Raw genomic sequence first — 26,384 nt, 5'->3', positions numbered from 1 at the left:
TTAATAAGTTATTTAATAATTGGCATGTTGAATCATAGACATAATGAGTTGGTTTAGATGGATTAAACCAGATGATTGTGAATTACCCTATTTTATTTAATTTAATGAAATGAAATCCAGTAAGAAAATCTCAAATCACGAATTTGCTAATTAATTTGATTAATTACAAGTATATTAGAATATGTTATTAAATCATCTTAAAATAAAAAATATAGTAAAAAAAAAATGGATAAATGCAATATTATAATAAAATCACATATAAGCGCTATATACATCATAAAAAATAATAATTTTATCCATTATAATAATATATCACATATCATATATTTGTATTATATGAAATTTAATTATATTTTGTTTATCATTTATTTTTCTAAAAATAAATTTGATTTCCTTAAAATAGTTTTCTAAAATTATTCCATCTTTGATTTTAGAAAATTATTTTTTCTTTAAATTCTCATGTTTCTGCTTGAAATTTAGGAACTCAAAACATTAAAATTTACTTGGTATCAATTATGCCCGTTGTATTTAAAATATTTAAAAAATGGAAATAAAACTGACCCACGGCAAAAGAACTAACAAAATCAGTCATCATACTAAACCCTAGAAACTTTTAAACCCACAAAACCCACACTCAACAACACAGACAGGAGAAGGAAGAAGAGGGAAAATGTCAAAGAAGAAGCAATCAGAAGAAGAACTGCTGCAAACCCTAGGAGACTTCACTAGCAAAGAAAATTGGGACAAGTTCTTCACCATCAGAGGCTCTGACGACTCCTTCGAGTGGTATGCCGAGTGGCCTCAGCTCAAAGACCCTCTCCTCTCCCACCTCTCCTCAACTGCTCCTCCGTCTGACCCTGCCAGTGCACCACCTCAGCCTCCTCCTCCACCGTTGCAAATCCTAGTCCCTGGCTGCGGCAATTCTCGCCTCTCCGAGCACCTCTACGACGCTGGATTCCATGGGATTACAAATGTTGATTTCTCCAAAGTTGTCATCTCGGATATGTTGAGGCGCAATGTGAGGTCGCGGCCCGATATGCGGTGGCGCGTCATGGACATCACCAACATGCAGGTACTGTCTTCAATTCGACAATTCAATTTCTTGGTTATTGTTTATTCGATAATTTATGAAAAATTGTTGTAAGATATTGTCAATTATAATCTATGAAAAATGCTAAAACTTACTAATGCTCTTCATGAGAACACAAATATATAGACAAAAATATTGATAAACAGAATTTTTTTACGAAGGAAATGACTAAACTTACATTGACACAAAAATTTGAAAATAAACGTCTCAAGACTGGAATTGTTAACGCATGAATTTGAAGTTAAAAAATTATCAAATAAATCATACATGTGTTTGGTGTGTATAAGAAAATTTAATAACCTGAAGAGCAAATGTAATTGCAATTTGCATATTAATAAACAATCATATATTTCAACAGTAAACTGATTAGATGCCCATTTCTTTTATTTTAATTGTCAATAAGGTGAGAATGCAATACTTGTGCTACGTTGATATAAAATCAAAATAATTAAAGATTATGGTTTCATAATATGTCTATATGAATGTATGCACAAACCCATTTCTGTTATCAAATTTTCTACATGTGAAGTTTAGTTCATAATCTCCTTAGTAATAGGTCTCATGAAAACATGTTGTATCTTGAAATATGTCTATATGAATGTGTGCCAAATGGAAGATTGTAGGATTAAATTTAGAATAAATATTTATTTTTTAAAAGTAAATATGTCTATATGCTAGCATTGTGACTCAACTCTTGTATCACAATAACATGAAATGGTGTGGATACATATTGGCCATTACCTCAGGTGGTAAACAAGGTGCCTAGTTCAGTTTTTTCCTAATTCATTTTTGGTTTTATATTTATAATTATGATACTTCAAACACCCTACCATTTTTAAGGATCTAAATTTGTATTGTGTGTGTGTGTGTATAATCCTATACTGTGTACTTATAGACTCTAGGATAAGCAAGTGAATGGGGCTGATGAGTGGCAAATGAAATGGTTCATCAAGCGTTTCTCCCCTCAACCCTCTAAATCGGAACAGGGGTTCTTGTTGGGGGTGATTGCTTCGTACCTGGCTGTAATACCCCTCTCAATACCTTGGCAAAGAGGAGATGCAATGATGTAAAATGGGTAAGAGGTTCATCCACACATGGGTCCTGAGCCAAGTGTTGAAAGATTAGGGGCCTGACCTAAGTTTGGCCTTAAAAGTTGGCCAACTTGGCTGTTAATGATGATCCTTGTGCTGATTCTTGGGTTTAAATTGGAGACAGTTATTAGAGTTGAGATATTGATGATTGTTTAACCGAATATCTTGTTTATTTGTCCAAAAATTCTCTCTAAAGATCAACATGCAGAGAGGTGGTTTGTTTGGCCCAAAATTTAAAACATATATTTCATTATGTTTCGTCCATAAGTAGGTCCTGCTCTTGAGAAGATTCTACAAAGCCCTTAGTCCTGATGTTTGTTTGTTGTATATGGATAGTGGAGAAACGGTGGATCATTTTTTCTTACATTGTCCATTGGCTTTAGGGCTATGGTATAGACTATTCAGGTTGGCTAATTTGGACTGGGTTCCTCTTAGGAATATCTATGACATGATGACCATCTCATATAAGGTATTGGGAAGCTCCATTAGAGGCAAGTTTTTGTGGCAAACAACTTGTCTCGCTATCATTTGGGTTGTGTGGCGGGAAAGATGTGTTAAGATTTTTCAGGACAAGGTGAGGACTTTAGAGGCTCTTTTGGATGTCATTCATTTCTTTGCCTCTTTTTGTGCCTCTTGCACCACAACTTTTAAGGGCATTTCCCTTAATGTGTTTCAACTTGATTGGTTTTTGATGTGTAGTTTGAAAGGTGTGAGCTAGCAAGGAGTGATCTCTTGGGAGGAAATATTCATTTTCAGGCTTTGATTTGTTTTTGTATATTTCCCTGTGGCACTTTACTATTGTATAGGTTTATTTAGTACTTTGGAGTTGCAAACATACCTTTTGTTTAGTTCTTTGTTTTTTGGGAGGATTCCTCATCCTTCTTTGTACTTCTTGATGCCTAACTTAATTTAATACATTGTTGTTTTTGATAAAAAAAAAAAAAAAAGTGGGTCCTACTCCCAAAGTTTCCAGTCCTATCTTGATAAGAATTATTAACATGCACCACTCAAAGTTCTTCTATCTTCAAAAATATGTGAGAGTTGTTGCCTCCTTTATCTTGAATGCATGTGGTTAGACACTGACAAGTTTGGAACTCAAAATTTTATATGGTTGACTAATTTGTGGGTCCTGTTATCATGAAGTGGTGTGCATTGTGAGAAATGTACTGCATATTAGGAGGAAAAACTCACAGCAGGATAATCAATAGGGTTTCTTGATAGCCTTACCCTTTTTTTATAGGTCATGCATTGATTATTGTAGTTTACAAGAAACTATGAAAATGAATTATCCTTCCCTTGATTTGTTAGTATCCAGGCTTCATTAATCTTGCTTGGATAATAGTTTTTTGATGGGGCTATTTTTGGTTAGTGATTTCATTGAAACAGCTAATCTCCTCTTCTCATGATTTGTATGCAGCATGTACTCTTCAAGGAGGAGCTAGCAGAAAGAAAAAAAAAAAAAACAGTCCACTCGTACAAGATTTTTTGATATAATCTCTCACACTGAACTCTTAGCTTTATATTGAAGCCATAGGTTAGTAGGCTTCTCCACACCACCTACTGCATGCACTCCCCATCTTCTGCCACATATTCTTTATTGATAATGCGTGTCAAATGTTATCAGTTTATTTCATGAGGGCACTGATTTCTCTTCTGAAGTGAGATAACGCCCCCCCCCCACCCAATATTCTTGCTGTAGACATGGTTCTTCGCTTTTAAATGGTCTTCCTTTGGCTATATGGCACTGTTGTTTGTTGATATTGGTTGGTTCAGAACTATTGGCTGTTCGATGAATTTCTTTATTTTGCCGAATGATGAGATGATTATTGATGTTTTCTTTGATTAATCATATGATGTTATTATATATGATTGTTCATCTCTTCTTTTTCTGTGGTCATTACTATACCAGTTCCCAGATGGGAGCTTTGATGCTATCCTTGATAAGGGGGGATTGGATGCTTTGATGGAGCCCGAGCTTGGACCAAAGCTGGGGAAGATGTATTTAACAGAGGTATCCTGCATATGAATTCAGCTTAGTTTTTATGCATAATTTTTTACTGCTTAAAATTAAGTTTAGTTAATTACAAAATGTATAATATGTGTTTGTATTCACTCAAGCGGCTGTGTATCACCAGGTAAAGAGAGTATTGAAATCTGGGGGGAAATTTATAGGCCTTACCTTGGCAGAATCTCACGTTCTAGGTATGGTTATCCAAGAGTTCCAAACATTATATGAGTGATGGAAGTCACCTTATTAGTGTTATACATTCAATTTCTCATGTTTCTTCAGTGCACAATTTCTTTCTCATGTTTTTTCAGTTCAAAGAAATATTAGCTTCTGGTAATCTTATTTATGATAGACTTCGCATGTGGGATGGATGAAATAATGAGGGGATTGTTGAATTGTTATTGGTGTTAGATTGTGTATTTTGCACTTTCTCTCACTTGTTTTGTGTCTCTGTCGATGACAGATACCTTATTGGTTTAATCCCTTTTTTCAGGTTTGCTTTTCTCTAAGTTCCGATTTGGGTGGAAAATGAGTATTCATGTTGTATCTCAGAAACCGTCTAATAAGCCAAGCCTTCTAACTTTTATGGTGGTGGCTGAGAAAGAGAGTTCTACTGTGTTACACCAGATTACTACATCATTTGCTCGTTCATCTCTTGATCTTAATGGGAATCAGGTAGAGAAACTGCTGTCCATGACTCCATGTCTTTTTTAAGAAATGGGGTATTTTTTTTCTTAATCAAAGAGGAAGAAGTATTTCATTAATGATTATGTATGACATGTACAGAAAATGTTTGAAGATCAAAATAAGAGGCATAGAAGTTTTCATCGGGATTCTGTTTAACACTCTAAAAGTACTAGCTCTGAAGAGTGGATTTGATTTGTTATAGTTCCTGCTGATTGTTAATGTGTCATCATCCTTGGAATATTAATTTCTTGAGAGCTTTTAATGGGACTTGCCTCATGCATTTTCAGGCTCGTGGACTCTATGAAGCAATTGAAAATGAGAATAGAATTCGTAGAGAATACTCAAATGGTTCTGATTTAATATACTCTCTTGAAGATTTGCAACTAGGAGCTAAAGGGGATCTGTTGGAGCTTAGCCAAGGTCGTCGGTTGCAGCTTACTTTGGGTGAATATGAGGGCTCTCGTTTCAGTTACAGAGCCGTGATGCTTGACGCTCGACAAATGACTGAGCCATTCTTATATCATTGTGGTGTTTTTCTTGTGCCTAAGGCCAGTCTCTGCTCCAGCATATTTGTTTGATTTCCATGCACTGCTAGGGATTAAGGGACCCACTCATTTGCATTACAGCTACTTTTAATCTAGTGTTGTAAAAACTAGTCCATTGGCGGTCCCAATCTGATTTGATCCCAAGCAGCCACTGTTCTTTTCATGTTCAACTAATAGAGAAATTCTTCCAAGATCATTTCAAAACCAATAAAAATTGGTTGAACTAACTGAACTGACCAGTTTTGTTGCATTTAAAGATCTAGTTAGTTCTTAACATTTGAGGAAAAGAATGTCCATGGTAGAAACAGCAAAGATTTATACTAGTGTGTGGGCTTACACATTGTTATTCTTGCTTCCTGGTGGATCTTGGCCTCTTAACTTCAATCTTGTGGTCTATTTATCCTCTTTGTTGTGTGTATGAATATATATTGACTTGTCCACCTAGTAAGTTTTCATTAGAGGCTCACATGGGATCATTCTTTTTCTCCTAAATTCACTTTAGAAAAGCATTGCCATCCAAGTCTCTTTTCCTCTTTATCTTAAGTTTTAATATCCTTTTTCTTTTACAAGCATTTTTTACTTTGTGAACCTTGCCAAGTTGTGGTGTGACCAGAGTTATGTTTAGAATCTTACACATGCACACTTATATGCTTGTGTGACTTGATGGTGTATAGAACACTACACTCCTGTCTGAATTGGGAGGATTACTGTACAACATAAAAAAACCTGGTAAGTTGATATAGCGGGAAGAGCGTAGAGCCTAACATGGCAAGAATATGATGGATTCTAAAAGGTACTCATGGAGACTTTGGTGGAAGCTTTCTTCCATATAGCTATTCCATATGCTTGATATTGCATAGTAGCATTTAGTGGCTGCAAAAATTGAGAGATTGCAAAGGGATTTTTTATGGTCAGGGGTTGGGGAAGGTAAAAGAGATCATCTTGTTTGTTGGGATGTAGTGTGTAATCCGAAGGCAAAAGGGGGATTGGGATTTGGGAAGATTTCTTTAAGGAATCTCGCTCTCTTAGGGAAATGGTTGTGGAGGTACCCTAGAGAGGGTTTAGCTCTATGGCATCAGGTTATTTTAAGCATTTATGGATCACACTCTAATGGTTAGGATGCTAACACTATCGTCAGATGGTCACATCGTTGTCCTTGGAAGGCTATTGCACAAGTCTTTCATGAGTTTTCCAAGTTTACTCGGTTTGTGGTAGGAGATGGGGAAAGAATTCGGTTCTGGGAAGACTTTTGGTGGGGGGGACCAACCTTTGGGATCCCAATATCCAAGACTATTTTTTTGATAAGTTAAAAGAAATGCATTAATAAAGAGGCAAAAAGCCACAAAGCATACAGTACAAGGCGGCTAGGGCCTCAAAAAACAAAGACAAAAAGAATCCCCTCCCCTTAAGTGGATGCTACCCACTCCAGGAAGCCTATAAGAGAAAAAACCTCCTCACCTAAAGACAATTTGGCCCAGCTCCACAAATTACAGACAAAAAAAATTCTTTAACTTCTGAATATTCAACACACCCCCCCTAAAAGCTAATCTATTCCTCTCCTTCCATACCGTCCAAAAAATACACAACGGAATGGATTCCCAAACCTTTTTCCTTTTCTTCCTCACAAAGGAGCCCCTCCAGCTAATTAAGACCTCCTTTATAGTTTCTGGAAAGACCCATTTAACATCTACTAACCCAAGGACAATATCCCACAAAGCTCTAACCACTATACAATGTATAAGAATATGATTATATTTTCTTCTTCACACCCACACAAAAAACAACAATTCGGGAGTTGCACCCCTCTTCTTTGGAGTCTATCCAGAGTAAGCACCTTTCCTCACGTCACCTCCCAAGCAAAGAAGGCGACTTTAGTTGGCACCCTAGCCACCCAAATACTTCTTGAAGGAAAGCCAGTATCATTAGGATTGGTCAACAAGCTATAAGCTTCCTTGACCTTGAACTTACCATTTCTTCCTTGCCTCCAAATAACTAAGTCTTCCTCCAAAGAAGGCCTATGACCCCTCAGCACATGGAGCAAATCCCCAACCATATCTAGCTCCCAATCATTGAAGTCCCTCAAAAAATTTAGGTTCCAACCTCCTTGACCAGAATTTTGGTCCCACATTTCCTCAACCGTTGAACTCCTTTGAACCAATATCCAAGACTATTTATAGTAGTCTCGGATAAAAATATTTCTATTTCTTCAATTCTTGGTTCTACTCGTCCTTTCTCTTGGAACTTTAATTTCCGTCGTAACCTTTCCGATTCTGAGATAGAAGATTTAGAGGCCTTATGCGGTCACTTGATGGTTTGCATCTATCACCTTCAGTTTCAGATGCGAGTTCCTGGTCTTTATCTTCTTCAGGGCTTTTTACAGTCAAATATTTCTTTCTTGCCTTATCCCAATTTTCTGGTTCTCCTCCAGTTTTTCCTATTAAGTTCGTTTGGAATTCTCAAGTCCCTTTTAAAGTCAAGTCCTTTGTCTGGTTAGTGGCACACAAGAAGGTAAATACTAATGACTTGCTACAATTGAGAAAACCCTACAAAGCTCTTAGTCCTAATATTTGTAAACTGTGCATGAAGCATGGAGAATCAGTAGATCGTCTTTTCCTACATTGCTCTTTGACGATGGCGTTGTGGCACCGATTATTTTAGTTACCCAAGATGGATTGGGTTCCCCCGAGGAGCATTTCCGACGTGCTGTCCATCAATTATAGTGGTTTTGGTTTATCTAAGAGAGGGATAGTTTTGTGGCAAGCTGCGAGCATCACTTTTATTTGGGTTGTGTGGCGGGAAAGAAATGCGAGGATTTTTGAGGATAAAACAAGAAATTTAGAGTACCTTTGGGATTCTATTCATTTCCTTGCTTCTCTTTGGGCTTTTTGTTCCAAGGTTTTTGAAGAAAATATTCTTCTTTTTTCTTTTTCAAAACTAAATACAAAGTGACCTATATATATACAAGTGGGATTCCTAATCTAAGCCATATAATATGCACAATCACTATCTCTAAGGAAACAATAACTAATTAGGAGAGATTCTCTCATCCATAAAAATAGAAAGTATCCTAACACAAGGAGAGATTCTCTCATCCATAAAAATAGAAAGTATCCTAACACAATCCTTCTAATCTTGGCACTTAATTACAAATCATAATCCCATATTTCCACACTCCCCTCAAGTTGGGTAGTAGATGTCTAGCATTCCCAACTTGCTTTTCATGTTTTCGTAGGTGGCCTTTGGAAGTGCCTTTGTCAGAATGTCTGCTGTTTGACGACTTGAAGGAATATACATAAGTCTGATTGTTCCCCCTTCAAGTTTCTCCTTGATGAAGTGACGGTCTATCTCCACGTGCTTGGTTCTGTCGTGTTGAACTGGATTCTTTGCAATACTTATGGTAGCCTTGTTATCACACAAAACTGTCATAGTGGAGTTTGATATAATTCCAAGTTCCTTGAGTATTCTTTGGAGCCACATTCCTTCACATATCCCATGAGCCATTGCCCTGAATTCTGCCTCTGCACTGCTTCTCGCCACTACGGATTGCTTCTTGCTTCTCCAAGTCACTAAGTTTCCCCACACATAGGAACAATACCCAGTAGTTGACCTCCGATCTGTCAAGGATCTTGCCCAATCAGCATCTGTGAATACCTCAACTTCCCTACTTGAGGTTTTCTTGAAGTAGAGTCCTCTACCCGGGCTCTTTTTAAGGTACTGTAAAATTCTGTATACGGCTTTCATGTGTCTTTCAGTGGGATTGTTCATGTAGCGGCTTACCATGCTCACAGCGAAACCAATATCGGGCCTTGTGTGAGTTAAGTAGATCAACTTTCCTACTAACCTCTGGTACCTGTCTTTGTCAGTTGGATGACTGTCATTATCTTTATCAATCTTACCAATAGGATCCATAGGCGTGTCCACTGGCTTACAACCTAGCATTCCAGTCTCCTGAAGTAGATCAAGGACATACTTCCTTTGCGTGACCACAATTCCCTCCTTAGTTCTGCCAATTTCCATGCCAAGAAAGTATCTGAGTTGTCAAAGATCTTTGATTTCAAATTCTCTTGCTAGCAGCTTCTTGAGATTCCCTATCCCTTCTTCATCGTCTCCGGTAATTATAATATCATCAACATAGACAATGAACAAAGTCATTTCACCTTCCTTAGAGTGCTTCATAAACAGTGTGTGATCTGCTTGACATTGGATGAACCCATGTTTTTTCACAACTCTAGTCAGTCGATCAAACCAGGCCCTAGGTGACTGTTTTAGACCGTATAAGGACTTTCTCAGTTTACACACTTTTCCTGAATTTTCTGGAGTTTCCATACTAGGTGGAATCTTCATGTAGACTTCCTCTTCTAGTTCTCCGTTGAGAAATGCATTTTTGACATCAAGTTGGTGCAGATTCCAGTCCAAATTTACTGCAACTGACAATAACACTCTGATGGAGTTGAGCTTTGCTACTGGTGCAAATGTCTCTTCATAATCAATGCCATAGGATTGAGTAAATCCTTTAGCTACTAGTCGAGCCTTGAACCTGTTTATACTTCCATCTGGATTGTGCTTCACGGTAAATATTCACTTGCATCCAACAGGCCTCTTACCCTCTGGTAATTCTGAGATTTCCCATGTCCCATTTTTCTCCAATGCTTGTATTTCTTCCTGAACAGCAGTCTTCCATTTAGGATGTTGAAGTGCTTCTTGGATGTTGGATGGGATACGATCATCTTCAAGAGAAGTGATGAACGCTTGGAAATTCTGTGAAAGCTTTCCATAGGACACATGATTACTGATTGGATGCTGAGTGCAGGATCTTACACCTTTCCTTAAAGCAATGGGTTGATCAAGATCATCAAGGTCATTATTGGAATTTAGATCATAAATTGTGTTACCTGGTTGTGAGTTTGGGTTGCTTGGATCCTGGTCCAATTCTTGGTTCTGCTCAGGTGGAGTGCTGTCCTCGGGCTCCTTTTGAGGAGGTTTCTCGGGCTTTTCCTTTAAATTTTTTCTAGAATAAACTATTACCTCTTTACTGCCTTGTGTAGTTGACTCAGGTATGACAGAAGGGACATCCAAGGAATTGTTTTCGGGGACAGAAAGAGTAGTATCTGTTTGAGGAGGCAGTGATGAACTCAAAGGAGAAGTAGTGCTGATTTCGGTTTCCCAGAATTGGAATTCATCTGTGGACCAGTTCTCCCCCTGAATTGCAATTTTGGGGTAGAAGGGTTGATTTTCGAAGAAAGTGACATCCATGGAAGTGTAGAATTTCTTGGTTGGAGAGTAGCACTTGTATCCTTTTTGGTTTGGTGAGTACCCGAGAAAGATGCATTTAGTGGCTGTCGTATCAAGTTTACTACGTAGGGACTTATGGATGTGAACGAAAGCAGTACAACCAAAGACTTTGATTGGGATAGACGAGATTATTCGAGCGGATGGATATGCAACGAGGAGGATTTGACACGGGGTTTTAAAATGAAGAATCCTAGAAGGCATTCGGTTGATCAAGTAGGTTGCTGTGAGTACAGCTTCACCCCATAATTGTTTAGGCACGTTTGAAGCTATCATGAGGGATCGTGCAACCTCCATCAAATGTCTATTTTTCCTTTCTACAACTCCATTTTGCTGTGGAGTATCAATGCACGAGCTTTGATGTACAATGCCATTCTCCAGAAGATATGACCCAAGAGTGTTGTGATAGTATTCTCGAGCATTATCTGTCCGAAGGACTTGAATTTTTGCCTGAAACTGTGTCTGAACCATGTTGTTGAAGTTTTCAAATATTTCCCTCACTTCTGATTTCTTTTTCATAAGGAATACCCAAGTCACTCGAGTGTGGTCATCAACAAAGGTGACAAACCATCTAGAACCTGTAATGTTGTTGATTCTAGAGGCCCCCCAAACATCACTGTGAATCAAGGAAAAAAGATGAGATGGTTTGTATGGTTGAATGGAATAGGAGTTGCGAGTATGTTTGGACAATTGACATATTTCGCATTGAAATTTTTTGGAATTTTTATTGAATAATGATGGATATAGTTTTTCAAGATAGGAAAAATTTGGGTGACCTAATCGGTAGTGCCATAACATAACAACACTATCCGTCTTGGTACTAGGGTTGGAAACTACACAAGCAGTCTTCATTGGTAGCCTTCGAATTTCCTCAGCTCTCAGAAGGTAAAGTCCAACACGCACCTCAGCATTGCCAATCCTCTTCCCAGAGTTCAAGGCCTGAAATTCACACATGTGAGGAAGGAATTTAGTAACACAATTAAGATCCTGTGTTAGTCTACTTATAGACAATAGGTTGCAATCCAATTTCGGAACATAGAGCACAGAGTGAAGAGTAATATCCTTGGAAATAATAACTGAACCTGTGCCGAATACCCTAGAAAGGGTTCCATCGGCAATTCGAACAGAGGAATTGTTATGGCAAGGAGTATATTCATGAAAAACCATGAGATTCCCAGTCATGTGATCTGAAGCTCCTGAGTCCACTATCCATGTAGTGTGATTTTCCTGTCTAACATTTAGGGCATGGGAAAAAATACCTTTCTGGGCTACAGATGCGGTACCAATAGTTGTTCCAGTTGATTGAAGAGTCTGTTGGAACATTTTCTGTAGTGCCTCCAATTGCTCTTTGCTAAACGGTCCAGGATTTGAGCTAGTGCCAGATGTGTCTTCTTCGGCTGTAGCGGTGTAACCCCGGCCTTCTCTGTTTTGCTGTGGCCGAGAAGGTTTCCAATCAGCAGGTTTACCGTGTAGATGCCAACAAGTCTCTTTCGTGTGTCCAGGTTTTCTACAATGGTCGCACCATGGACGATTCTTCTTCGTTTGGTGGTTGTTGTTGTTGGATTGGGTTCCTCGTGCAACTAGGGCTGAGTTCTCAAGATTTTTGGAGGAATTTTGGGTTCCCAACATCACTTTTTGTCTGCTTTCCTCTCTGCGAATTTCAGAAAAAACTTCCCTAACACTAGGTAATGGCTTAATACTTAGAACTCTTCCACGTACCTCATCTAAATTCTTATTAAGGCCAAGTAAAAATTTGTAGATGCGTTCCTTTTCAATGACCTTCTTGTATAGGAGTCCATCTTCGGGACACTTCCAAACCAATTCTTCATAAATATCGAGTTGTTGCCAATACCGTGTAAGGATATTAAAATATTCGGTAACAGTTGAATCTCCTTGTCGAAGATCCTGGAGAATACTCTTGATTTCGAAAATCGCCGAGGTATTATCGATGTTGGAGTAGGTCTCTCTAGCTGCATCCCATATCTCCTTTGCTGTGCCATAATACATGAAGTTTTCTCCTATGTCATTGGTCATAGAGTTAATTAACCAAGACATCACCATACTATTTTCCAACTTCCAGGTTCGGTATCCTGGATCATCTTCCTTCGGTTGAACAATGGCTCCCGTAAGGTATTCTTCCTTACCTTTCCCGCAAATGAAGATCCGAACAGACTGAGCCCATTGAATAAAATTCTGCCCATTGAGTTTATGACCTGTTATGGGAAGAATGATGCCGTCTGTGGTGCTGGCACTGCCGGAGTGAACTGCTTCAGGTCTGGACGTCACCTTCGAGTTTGATCATTCCGTTCTGCTCTCCATGGAAAAAGATGATTTTTTTTATACGTGGTTCAGATCTGAATGCTCTGATACCATGAAGAAAATATTCTTCTTTTTTCTTTTTCAAAACTGAATACAAAGTGACCTATATATATACAAGTGGGATTCCTAATCTAAGCCATATAATATGCACAATCACTATCTCTAAGGAAACAATAACTAATTAGGAGAGATTCTCTCATCCATAAAAATAGAAAGTATCCTAACACAATCCTTCTAATCTTGGCACTTAATTACAAATCATAATCCCATAATCCCACATTAAGGGGACTCCCTTTAATGTGTTATAACTTGATTGGATAGCGGTGTGCTATTCCAATGGGTTGGTCTAATCTAGAGAGTTTGTATGTTTTTACTGTGTATTTTCTTGTTTTTGTATTCTTGTAGTTTAGTTTTCTTTGGTGGGAGGATTCTTCATCCTTCTCTTGTACTTCTTTTTTCTATCAATATATCCCTTTGTCATTTCCTATATATAAAAAAAAAGATATTGCATAGTAGCATGTAGGGCTTAAAGTGAATTTTTGATAGGATGATGGCTTAAACTAATTTATCTCAAACTTCCCATTTAAGACTCATTAGCTACTATGTGCTTTTTATTAATTTTAATCATTTGGGTCCATAGATATCATATTATAAATTTTGTTCTCTTCCTTCAGTTTGTTAGTGCATTGTTTCTTTCAATTTCTGTAGTTCACAAATTTGGAAACCTGTGTTCTGTTTTTGCCTTTGACATATGTTACTTGATGTTAGATTTCAGACTCGGGCTCATGAATGGCTCTTTTCCTCAGAAGAAGGACAATGGATGGTGGTTGAAAGCTCAAAGGCAGCTCGTTTAATAATGGTATCTGTTCTGCAGCTTAACGGGAAGACATTTTTTAGAAAATCTCTGTTCTTGTAATTCTCTCTTTTAAGTTCCTTCCTCTAACGCATTTTACATGTTGAATTAAGGTTTTATTAGACACCAGCCACACTACTGCTAGCATGGACGATATTCAGGTAATATTTCCTTTTGGTTTGTATAAGCCTATAGAAAAAGAAAAAATGCTTTAAGTTTTTTAGTAAATGAGACATTTATATCATCCGAACTAGAAATTATTCTTGAAATGCTGGCATCTTACGCATGGTGTTTCTTTCAGAAGGATTTGTCTCCCCTAGTTAAGCGCTTGGCACCTGCAAACAATAACACTGGAGCTCAAATTCCGTATGTTACTTATTGCATGAGTGTTTATTTAATGTCTTTATGATGAACACCAATGACATGCTATAGTTGTGGAGACCTCACAAATCCCTTAGTCCTAATTGGTGCATCTTATGTAAGGGGAGTGGAGAGTCGATTGACTATCTACTTCTAAATTGTCTGATAACTTTGGGACTTCGGCACAAGTTATTTAGTCTAGGTAGAATGGATTGGGTTTTGTCTAGGAGTATATGCGACATGATGGCCATTTCTTTTAGAGGATTAGGGAGTTCTGTTAGAGGCAAGACCCTTTGGCAAATCGTTTGCCTCACTTTGCCTTGGATCATGTGGCAAGAGAGAAATGTTAGGATCTTTGAAGGCAAAGTGGAGGGCGGTAGAGACATTGTGTGATTTAATTCACTTCTATTCCCCCTTATGGGGCTCTTATACTATTGCATAAATGGACTAATTTTTGTATGGGTTTCCTTGTATAGTGGAGGAACTTAGTCATATTTTTACAACTTCTTGTATTTTGTGGGGAGGACCCTTCATCCTTCTCTTATACTTTTTATCTATATCTAATATATCTTTGTTTCTGATAAAATAAATAATAAATAAATAAAATTTTGCCTCTAGGTTGATCCACAATACCCATATGGGGTTAGGGTGGGAACCAATCAATCCCAATAAGGATGAACAATTTATGCCACAGCCCAAGGCAACTAGGTGATGAAGGAAAAGATTATTAGCTAATTTTCCTCTCTCTTGTGGCATGACACACCACTCCTAGTTGAGAGCTTTGAAAGTTCTTTGCTTCTAGAACATATATGTTGAATATAATGTATTTATAGTGTATAATCTTTCCTTGTTAATATAGGTCACATGTATGGTAGTTAGGACTCCTAGCCTTGTATATATATATATTTCTCAATTGTAAGTAGATATTACATGAATGAGAATTAAGGTCTTTCTTCTTTCTCTCTCTCTCAACATGGTATCAGAGCAATTAAGAGTACGAGTGATTTTGCTGATGGAAATCAGATTAAAAGGACATTCAGGAGTATAAAGGACAAAAGTGAGAGGTAGAGAAGGCAGAGGAATGACCAAACCAATACCTTTAGCCACAGTTTGAGAACCATTAGCCAAGGTAACAGTAGGTAAAGCAGAGGTAGTAGTAATAGAGGAGAAAAGATCCTTATTACCAGATAAGTGATTAGAAGCTCCAGAATCTAGAATCTAGGGTCCAAGAGAAGATGTGTGGGTAAGGCAGGCAGAGGCATTACCAGGCTGGGCAACAGAAGCCTGAGATGCGGAAGAGCTCGGAGGCTGAGGCAGCGGAGAATCAGAGGACTGGGCCACATGGGCAGTGCGAGGAGGTATATGCACCAAGCTTGAGGGGGAGTGTTGAATATAATGTATTTATAGTGTATAATATTTCCTTGCTAATATAGGTCACATGTATGGTAGTTAGGACTCCTAGCCTTGCATATATATATATTTCTCAATTGTAAGTAGATATTACATGAATGAGAATTAAGGTCTTTCTTCTTTCTCTCCCTCTCAACAATACAATTGATATTAGTCTTCCTTCTAGTCACAAACCACACAAAAATCCTTATTCTAGGAGGAACTTTAGATTTCCAAATAAAATTAGTCAGAGCAAAATAGATAAAAGTGGTAGAATGAAAAAGAATTTTGAAAAAAAAAAAAAGACCAATATATAAAAAAAAAAATGAATTTTGAAAAATGAACTAAATGAGAACAAATCTGAATAGGTCAAAGACCTTGATGTCACCAAAATGACACTAACATGTTTGGCTTATCTACTTTGAGGAAAATTCTTTTACTAAATAGCGTTATTTTATTTTATTTTGTGAATGCACTATAATTACAAGATAAATACTGTGTACAACCTGTGTATCTTGGTGTATATTTTTTTTTCTTAATATATATCTTCTTGTTGCTTACTTGTAAAAAGTAATTATAAGACAAATACAGAACTACAATCAACATCTATCTGCTATGATACTTATTTTGATGGTCTATGATTTGCAACTTCCACTCATTTTCTCTAATGAACTGGTTACATGCAGCTTCATGATAGCAGGTGATGGGATCAAGCAACGGAAAATTGTGCACCAGGTTTAATCTTTGAAGATGTTATTTTTCTCTGTTATTTCATTCAAATGTGAATATTGTTTATGACAATTTAATACATGTTGATCTCTCTTATAATTTACCAACAAAAGAAGGGCAAAAACAAAGTGCAAAAGAAATGCCATTGTTATACAGTGCTAATTAATGGTTGTGCTAAGGATGGGTTAAGGCTTGAAGAGGTTTAAGACAGGAAGCCTATTTTCTCCATTTCTTTACCATTGTGGTAGATGTGTTGAGTAGATTGATGCTAAGATTAGAGGAGTGGTATTTTTGAGGGCCTTTTTGTGGGTAGAAGTGGAACGAGGGTGATTCATTTACAATTTATTGATGACACCATAGCCTTCTCGAAAGCTTATTCAGTTAATTTTGTTAGTGTTTAGTTACATATCATAATTGAAGATAAATCTAGATAAGGATACCTCTATTAGGTATTGGTCTGAGTCATGGTGTACTTACTGATAGCTACCACTTTAGAATCTAAGGTTTATGATTGACCTCTTATCTCGTTGGGGTCTTCCTTTGGGGGGAGGACACTAGAGCTATTTCCTGTTGCAATCTAGCTATGGATAGAATTTCCCGACGATTAGATGGCTGGAAGAGAATTACTTGGTCGTAAGTGGTGGAATAATTCTAATATTGTCATGCTTGTTCCGTATTTTCTCTTATTTTCAATTGATTTTTAAGACACTTGTAAAAGCGGCTAATAGGATCAAAAGATTATAGACTTTTTCTATTTAAGTGTTGGGGAAGGGAAGAGAGATCATCTCATGGGGGGTTGGGATTAGGTGTGTAAGCCAAAGAATGAATGAGGTTTGGGTATAGGGAAGATAGCATTGAGGAATAGAGCCCTCTAAGGTAAGTGGTTGTGGAAGTTCTTGATGGAAAGTAATGCTTTAGCACAAGATTATTGAGTATCTATGGACCATACTCTAATGGATGGGATGTTAGTATTGTTATTAGGTGGTCTCATCATTGTCCTTGGGAGGCCATTACACAATATTCCCTACTTTATTTTGTTGCACTTGTTATTATATGGATGGTGGTACTAAAATTTGGCTATGAGAAGATGTTTGGTGGAAGCCTTTTGTCTTCAAATCTCAAACCTTTCTAAAATAGTGAGGTTGAGAGATTCTTGTGTTTGTTTAATTATGATTTCATCCTCTTCTTTGCCTTGGAATTCAATTTTTGGACAACCTTTCTAACTATGAAATAGAGGAACTTACTCTCCTTTATCGATTGTAGCCATAGTTATTAAAGACTTATGATATACGATATGATACGATACATTTTTTATGGACATCGATATGTATTGCAATTTGGATCTTATTTTAAAGTGTATCTTACGATACATATATCATACACGATAAGATACGTGATATTACGATACAACAATACATGCATCTTTAACTATTTTCTATAATTAAAAAAAAAATCAAATTATTATTTTTTTGTTAAAAGGAATTATCATATTAATTGTTTGAAATATGCTAAAAAAATTAAAATTGATCATAAAAAAGAGAAATAGGTAAAATAATCTTATATGAAAAACTACATTTTTATTGTCAAATGCTATATTAGGAGTCAAGTAAGTTTATTTTTACAATGAATATTAAAGAATTTTCATTTGAATTCTTTGAATGTTGACAATGAAAATGATGGTGATTAGTGAATAAAAATTTTCACTTCATATATTATATTTTTTTATAATTTTTTGGTGGAAAAGGAATAATGACGAACCTGACAAGTTGGAACTTTGAAGATGACACATAAAGGCATATATATGTGTGTGTATATATATATATATATATATATATATATATATATATCAATTTGTAACATTTGTGGGTACCTCTTTCAGCATTATACTATTGCTAGATTGAAACCTAGTATGTAGATCTGCTAGAGGAGATGCTCTCTACATGGATGCCTCCCTTAGTGGGCTGCACCAAGTTGAATTCTGATGACTGTTCCTTGGGTAACCAGGATAGTTAGGAATTAGAGGAACACTCATGGATTGTCATGTAACATTGATGGTTGCAATGTCTAAAAATGTTGTTGGAGGTCTAGCCATTGAGGTGGAGATGTTAGCCTTATTAAGGTCTAAAGCTGGCAAATGTTGAGGCTCTATCCGGCTTCATTATAGAGGGGCATTCTATAGTGGTCCTATCTTGGGTAAATGAAAAAGGAGAGAGGCTCATGAAGGTGCGCCAATTTTTAATATTGCTTTAGAGTTGGTTGCAATGTCTAAAATGTTGTTGGAGGTCTAGCCATTGAGGAGATGTTAGCCTTATTAAGGTCTAAAGCTGGCAAATGTTGAGGCTCTATCCGGCTTCATTATAGAGGGGGATTCTATAGTGGTCCTATCTTGGGTAAATGAAAAAGGAGAGAGGCTCGTGAAGTGCGCCGATTTTTAATATTGCTTTAGAGTTGAGTTGTTCCTTTTTCTGGATTCCATAGGCAAGAACCATATGTTTTGAGTTTGTAGTTACCACTTTTTGTTATGCATTTCCATCAATATGTAGAGGAGACAGTTTTTCTTGCTTTTGACTAGAGTTATGTAGTGGTTGTGTTTGGGAGAAGGATTTCTTGTCCTTCTTTTTATTTACTTATTTCATGGTAATAAACTGTTTGTTTCTTACGGGAAAAAGAATGGGGGAAAAATGCCATCACCCATTAGTTTTTCAACATACTATAAAAATGTTCAATCTTATGAGCATTGAGACAAGTTCATCATCTTTGATAAAATAATATAAACATTTATAGTTGAAGTGATGCTTATTCAAGCTTGAGTTACAGTTGAAATTTGGAGGTTACAAAGCTTTTTAGTTTACTAGTGATCGATCCCATGTCATATGGTATGCAGCCATAAATTCCTGGCTGCTTATTAACTTTGTATATGAGGAATTGATATAGCAGGAGAATGCATTTAGCATGTAAAACAAACTCTGTTTGAGAATGAAATTGCTTAATGGAACCACCAGAAAAATAAAAATAAAAATGGAGGTAGCAAAGATCAGAGGATGCAGGTTTGGCAGATGTCAATTTCAAAAGCGTTTTTCCTTGAATGAAATGCATGGTCTGCAGCATCAGGATTCTTCTATTTATGAAATCTTTTTTTTTTTTTTGACCTTAACTGGTTATTGTTGTTATCATGTCTTTCTGCTAATTTTGTTGTTATCTAGTTGATATTTGTTATTGTCCCCTGTTCATGTTATCTAATTGATACTTGTTGATTTTTACCTATGATTGTTATCTAAATCAAAGTGGAGCTATTAAATTCATTTGGAATGTTGAAACAGACCATGGATTTTTGTCATCCTCAATTACTTGCCTCTGTTCTTTGCAGGTCACATCTACCTTGACTGGACTAATAACTGTTGAAGACGTGGTCTACGAAAATGTTGATGGAAATGTCAGCCACCTTGTGCCATCTAAAGCTTTGTTATTTCGCCGCCTTACTTTTCAACGAGCTGAGGGTTTGGTGCAGTCTGAAGCTTTGCTAACAAGGGAAGGAGGCACTCAGAAAATTGTTAGTGAAACAGAGAGAAAGAAAAGCGTCTCCTCTTCCAAGTCTAGAAAAAAAGGAAACCAGAAAAAAATTGATTCTCTTGCAATTCATGGTAATGGATTGTGTTTCTGTTGTCCATTTTTACCAAGTTAGTGCTTATGTGAGTGGCTTTGCCTTAGTCATCTGTTATTTCTTTCCTTTCTAATTGAAGCTTGGCAGTCGATTCAAAGATCTTTAGAAAGGGCACCAAGGGTTGCTAATGCCTTTTTAAGACGTTGCCTCAGAAGGTTCCCTCACATCTTTGCCTTACATGGGAAATAGAAAGTATTTATATGCATGAGCAGTGAAGATATTTAAGATAAGCAGGTGCTCAAAGCCTTGATTTAGTTATTTGAATGAGACCTCTTTTCCTGATCTCATTAAGTCCCCCGACTAATTCTAATTTTTGTAATTCTTTTCTTAACCTGTCTTGATAATATCTTATTCCTTTATTTGGCAGAAGGTTTCTTGTAGACAATAATCACACTATATTTGATAAAGTTTAGTGGTAAAAGTGTGATTTTTCTATTAACCTCCTTTAGAGTTCAGGGTTCCTTTGGTTTGATTCATATTCCAACCAAAAGCTTTATTTGTTAACATGATTTAATCCTTTACCTGTCAATGATGGATTCAGGGAAGAATACACATTCTCTTGCTTTGCCTGAAAATTTTGAATTGTATTATGGAATTATGAAACATTATTTTTTTGAATTGGATCAATGCTTCCAATTCAATGATTGTGAGTAAAGGATTTTTGGATGAAGATAGAAGTTTAAGATCAAACAATTGCATCAGATTGAGGTGATTGCATGTGTGGCAGCATCTATTATATCAGGAATACGAGTATCAATGTATTTGATTATTGCAAATGCTCAGGAGACCCTTTTTTTGCTTCTAGGTTCTATTTCTTAGTTCAAGTTCCCTCTTACTAATTGGAATCAAAGAACTGGATCTGTTCTGCTCAAAATTGGAAAGAACTAAGGTCATGTCTAAAATTTGATGATCCAGTTGATTCTGTGATCATAAGTTTATTCCTTACTTGTTACTAGAATAGTATTTTATGCATTTCGGTCATGGAGGGGTCATTTGAGTGGTTGGCATCTTTGGCTCTTAGGCATTGATATGACTTTTAAGAGCTGTTAAATTGAGAAAGCTTCTTTGACTACCTGCTGTGATCCTAACAGGATCCTCAAGTTTCTCGGTGTCTCAACACTGGTTCATTTCTTGCTTGCTGAATTAGCGAGACAAATATGAAAACAACATTATCCAACCTTTTTCTTACAAGACATCATTATCGTCAGTCTTAGCTAGCTAGCTGTGATATAGTATGTTCTCAATGTGCTAAAGCTTGCCTTGCACCTTTTCCATTTAAAACATTGATTTACTTTGTAAAGGTGTTGGACTCAGGAGGATTCTCTGAACACCTGCTGTGATCCTAATAGGATCCCCAAGGATCTTGTTGTCCCTACATGGTCCATTTGATAACAAATAATCATCAACTTGACATGATGATTGCTTTGTTAGACTTGACAGTATATTTTCAACATGCTTCTCAGACATGCAATGACACATAAGAATTGTTATCAAATTAATTGAATGTAAATTCTTGTCAAGGAAAGAAAACACAAGTGGTTTAATGACAAAGCTGTGCCTATGAAATTTACTTCATGTTTATAATGCATCATGATTGAAGACTCTAGATTTTCTTTTTTATTGGTTGCATTTAACATCCTAAAAGCATATCTTCCTTTGCTGCTTGTTTTCAGTTGACAAACTCATTGGGGAATTCATGTAATTTTTGTGTCTAATTTATATATGTGTGTTTAGTGCATCGTAATTGAGGGTTTTAGATTTTCCTTTTTATTGGCTGCTTTTGACATCCTAACAATTTATCCTTTTCTGCTGCTTATTTTCTGTTTACTTACTCATTGAGGTTTTTGTTTAATTGTTTTATCTAATTTATGTGTGTGTGCATCATGACTGAAGGTTTTAGATTTTCTTTTCTATTGGTTGTATTTGACATCCTATTTTTATTTTTTTCTCCTTTTCTTTTTGCTGCTTGTTTTCAGTTGACAAATTCATTCAGGATTTCATCTAATTGTTTTAACTGATTGTGAGTGCGTGTGTTTTTGTGTTTGTGTTACATTCTTGAAGTTTGATTACTTCATGCCATTTTGTATTGGCTTATTGATGCTTATTCTGTCACTATTGTAGGATCTAGCAACAACTTGAAGGTCTACCATAACTATTTGGCTAGTTCTTATCATATGGGAATCATTTCGGGCTTTATGTTAATTTCTTCTTATTTGGAAAGTGTGGCATCAACAGGAAGAACAGTAAGGGCTGCTCTTTCTTATTTAAATTTTTTACAAAATAGGTTTTATTTCTCCAATAGTTGGAATAATTTAATTGCATGTTTTTGGATACAAATGCAACAGGGAAAACTCTATTTCCCAATCATTGCTGGGCCAAAATATTTTTTTATTCAATTATTCAATTATGAGCATCACATTTAATGAAAAGAGCATCTTTGCACAGTTTTGGGTCACTACTCCCATGTCTAAGACATGGATCTATTCTAGTATTCAATTTTCAAGTTAGAATATCAGAGCCTGTTTACATGTCTTTGCAACTGATGGTCACTCTGATTTTATGTTGCTCTGAAATTACTCATGGTTGCTTGTACTGATTGAAAGCAAACATTTCATGTTTATCAGGTTAAAGCAGTTGTTATTGGTCTTGGAGCGGGTTTACTTCCTATGTTTCTCCATGGGTGTATGCCTTTCTTAGACATTGAGGTAGGCTGAGGCTTCAGATCACTCTTGAGGGCAACTTTCACTTACTGGAAATGATATTAAAAATTGTTATATCCATAGGTGGTGGAGTTGGATCCTGTGATTTTAAATCTTGCTAGGAATTACTTTGGCTTTTGTGAAGACAAACATTTGAAGGTAATTTATAAATTTTATTGACTTGTTTTTATTTTGTATTGTTGCTATAGAGATTCTACATCAAAAAATAAGTGCCAAAAAAAGCAAAAAGTACTTGGGAAATGATACGGATAACCAGTGAAGTGTCAAATTCTCATCACTTTTAACGTAACCCAATGTTGGGATAAGATATAGATCAGTATCAAATGGTATAATGGATTATTGCATTGCATTTTTTTATTACTTCAGACAGGCTAAAAAATATCATAAAATTCATGAGCTTTACAGACCCTATTTATTACGGTTTTGCGTCTTTCTTGTTAGGTTCCTTTTAATGCACATATTGTTTACTTTGTCCAAAAAAAAAAAAAAAAGAATTCATGAGATATATATATTATTTTTTCATTTAAGTGAATGAAGCATATAGTTCACAACCATACCTATCTGCTTCTCTTATTATAAATTGTATTGTGTATGATGTGTTAGGACCTCTTTTTTGTGGAATTGCATCAGGAAGTAAGCTCTATTTACAGAAATCAGCCCTAGCCTTTCTTTCTTTGTATAGTATGGTTGTGGCTTTGGGTGACTGGACTTAATTATTCAGATAAAGCTTCGTTCTTAAATATATAATAGGGCTTGTGGTGGATGTCAGTGGCCTGATTCTGGTTATCTCCAATTCATGAACTTAGTTTATACAAAGTTATCTGATGGCATCAACTTCTTCTGATTCAATAGTTGAATCTATTTTTTGTAATTCATGGATGTACATAAGATGCTTCTGTAGATTCCAAGATTACTGAATAGGTTAATTTTTCCTGCTGCTGTTGAATTCATAATTATCACTGCACACTATGGCTGTCCAAATAGAAAGATGCATTTGCCTATTACACCACTTGCACCTCTTTCTTGAGTAATTTCTTTCCCATCTAATATGCTTTAAGTTGAAAAAATAATTCAGATGAGAGAAAAATCATTCTTAGGGGAGACAAAGGATGAAACGAGAGAAAAAGAAATTGTCACTTTAGGATTTTATGAATGTAAATGGGAAAAACATGTTGTGGACTAAAAAGAATGTGAAGTCATATATCCATATTATTACTATAGAAAATGACAGTACCAAAATGTTGGCAACAGATTATTTATGCTTGTAGAGACGGATTGGGTTTCTCTCTATGGTAGACATGATTATCATTGTGTTTTGGGGATTTGGTCACTTTTCCAAAGGCAAGGTTCTGTGGTAGGTGGTTTAACTTGCATTGATTTGGGGGATCTGGCTTAAGAGAAATGACAGGACTGCTGAGGCTAGGTGGAGATCTAGAATCTATGTGGGAGGCTGTACATTTTCATTCATCCACTTTAGGCTTTTAATAATAGATGCATTTTGTGGAATCCTGTTGTGATCTTGCTGGATTGGAGCCTTGCATGTTCATGCAGAATGAGCATGTTGGTGGTGCAATCTAAGTTGAGATCTCCTCCGATAGGTACACTCAAGCTGAAAGTTAATTCTTTTGCTTTTGGTAACCCAGGTCGGTTAGGGATTGGTGTGATGATTGGTGAGCATGATGGTACTGTACCGTATAAAAGGCACCTCTAAACCTGCTGGTCTGGAATTGCTATTGAAGCCGCTCAGGTGCTTTTGGAAGGGTTTCTCTTGGCTACTTCTCTGGGGCTGTCTAACCTTTTATAGGAGATGGAGATTTTGCTATTGTCATCTCTTGGATGTTAAATGAAAAGCAAGGTCCTTGGAAGTATGATAGATGGTTGTGCCAAATTTTTGACAGTGCCAGAATTTTTGGTTCCATCAATTGGATTCCTTGCTCAGCCAATCAGCTTGCAGATTTTCTGGCTAAGCATGGGGCCTCCCAATTATAGACATTGTATAGGATCTTTTATCTCATTGTTATTAATTCTAGTTATGCTCTGTTATTCTACCTTTCTATCTGTGCTCATCTTTCTTTAGTTCTTTCTCTTTTTTGGGTGAATTTTGTTTTTTTGAGAAGGCTAACTCAACCTTCTTTTCTATATGTTTGTGTAATTTAATGAGATGAATTGTTTATTTTTTATCTATAAAAAATGATAGCATATCCTTACTCTTAATGTCCTTCCTAGACTTCATGGTTCTATGTGCACCATTTTCATTGCCTCAGTTTCTCCTATGAGGTTTCAGGTGCATATTGCTGATGGAATCCAATTCGTCAGAGAGGTTGCTGCTGATGGAGTGAGTGGAAAGCATGGAAATAATGATGCTCAATGTGATGCAGAGTGCCCTTCTTCCAATGGAAGTTGCACTGCATCTCACGCAGAGAGCAAAGTAATTAGCAAGTTTGACATACTTATTATTGATGTTGACTCTTCAGACTCGAGGTACATGTGCTTATTAAATGTGTTTGTTACTATATATTTGTTGGTCAATAGCCAGGCTCCTGTTGCGAATTCCTTTATTTTATTCTAATTTTTCATATTATTGTTAGCACAGTTCTGGGATGACATGCCCTGCTGCAGACTTTGTGGAAGAGTCTTTTCTCTTAACTGTAAAGGACTCTCTTTCTGATCAAGGTCTCTTTGTTGTTAACTTGGTCTCAAGATCCCGAGCCATCAAGAATATGGTTGTCTCAAGGATGAAAGCGGTGAGAACAGAGAACTGATATGTACTGTCATTTATTGAAGAATATATTTGTAATCCATTTTCACGGGATTTTCCTAATCATCTTACAAAATGAATAGATAAATAATTAAACTGAACTGAACTGAACTAAACTAAACTACCTGGGGCTTTCTTTTAAAACAAGGTTACTGTGTGTTGATTGTGGCTTGAGTACTTTGTGAGTTCCTGGGTTGTGATCTGTTGTGAGTTGTAATTTGCGGTTTCTACTTTTTGTCTTCAGGTCTTCAGCCACTTATTTTGCCTCCAGCTTGAGGAAGACGTTAATGAAGTTCTTTTTGCTCTTCGTACTGAGGATTGCATTAAAGAGGATCGGTTTGCTGAAGCTGCAGTCGAACTGGAGAAGCTGTTATCCAGGGACAGAAATGATCTTCCTGGGAAATCTAAACCCCCAGAGATGCGCCAAATCATTAGAGATTCCACTGAGAAAATCAAGTGTTTGAAGTGATACCTATATTACCTATAGGTGAAGTGAGATGCTTTCATGGGTGAAATTTGTTGAGCCTGTGAAGCCTATTCATCTCTCGGAATTTTGAGCTGTGTTCTGAGACCTGCCACAACAGCCATACATGGAAGAAAAAGGTTACTAAAGAATACCGCTTGTAGTAGTGATAGGATCACCGCATCCGAGGGACTCGTTGCAGTGTACACTGGATCTTGGAGTTGGGTATGCCTCTTCCCACCAACCATGTCTGAAACGGCTGTAAGATTGCCAATTTCATAGTTGTAACTGGTTTAAATTTTTAGTTTATTTTAAAGCTTTATGCTATAGTAGCAGATTTGACAAGGATTTACTGTTTTGGCTACTGTTTTTAAAAATAGTTTTTTGTTGTTTATGATATGAAACTGTTTTTCAACTTTAAA

At 36.5% G+C, this 26,384-nt stretch overlaps 1 protein-coding gene and 1 long non-coding RNA gene across 3 annotated transcripts; both read left to right on the top strand.

Annotated features, from left to right (window-relative positions):
• Nucleotides 1–611: 611 nt before the first annotated feature.
• On the top strand, nucleotides 612–26,384 carry LOC117914165 (eEF1A lysine and N-terminal methyltransferase). Of its 2 annotated transcripts, none has more exons than XM_034829391.1 (16): nucleotides 612–1,072; nucleotides 4,091–4,192; nucleotides 4,317–4,383; nucleotides 4,683–4,864; nucleotides 5,164–5,424; nucleotides 13,805–13,888; nucleotides 13,996–14,043; nucleotides 14,184–14,248; nucleotides 16,318–16,366; nucleotides 19,728–20,001; nucleotides 22,143–22,264; nucleotides 22,646–22,726; nucleotides 22,805–22,879; nucleotides 25,026–25,222; nucleotides 25,335–25,485; nucleotides 25,744–26,384. In XM_034829391.1, exons 1-16 carry the CDS (start codon nucleotides 671–673, stop codon nucleotides 25,966–25,968), a joined length of 2,385 nt encoding a protein of 794 aa, XP_034685282.1. In that variant the 5' UTR covers nucleotides 612–670; the 3' UTR covers nucleotides 25,969–26,384. The 2 variants fall into 2 exon arrangements, with proteins under 2 accessions (XP_034685282.1, XP_034685283.1); XM_034829392.1 differs by lacking the exon at nucleotides 612–1,072 and adding an exon at nucleotides 3,613–3,715.
• Nucleotides 8,603–11,421, top strand: LOC117914166. Its single transcript, XR_004651231.1, has 2 exons — nucleotides 8,603–10,367; nucleotides 10,467–11,421. It is a non-coding gene; the product is annotated as an uncharacterized LOC117914166 (long non-coding RNA).

This window comes from Vitis riparia, chromosome 5, assembly GCF_004353265.1.
Source record: "Vitis riparia cultivar Riparia Gloire de Montpellier isolate 1030 chromosome 5, EGFV_Vit.rip_1.0, whole genome shotgun sequence".
Taxonomy (NCBI): domain Eukaryota; kingdom Viridiplantae; phylum Streptophyta; class Magnoliopsida; order Vitales; family Vitaceae; genus Vitis; species Vitis riparia.
Note: the sequence above shows the minus strand (reverse complement) of the source record. Positions and strands in the feature narration are given on the sequence as shown.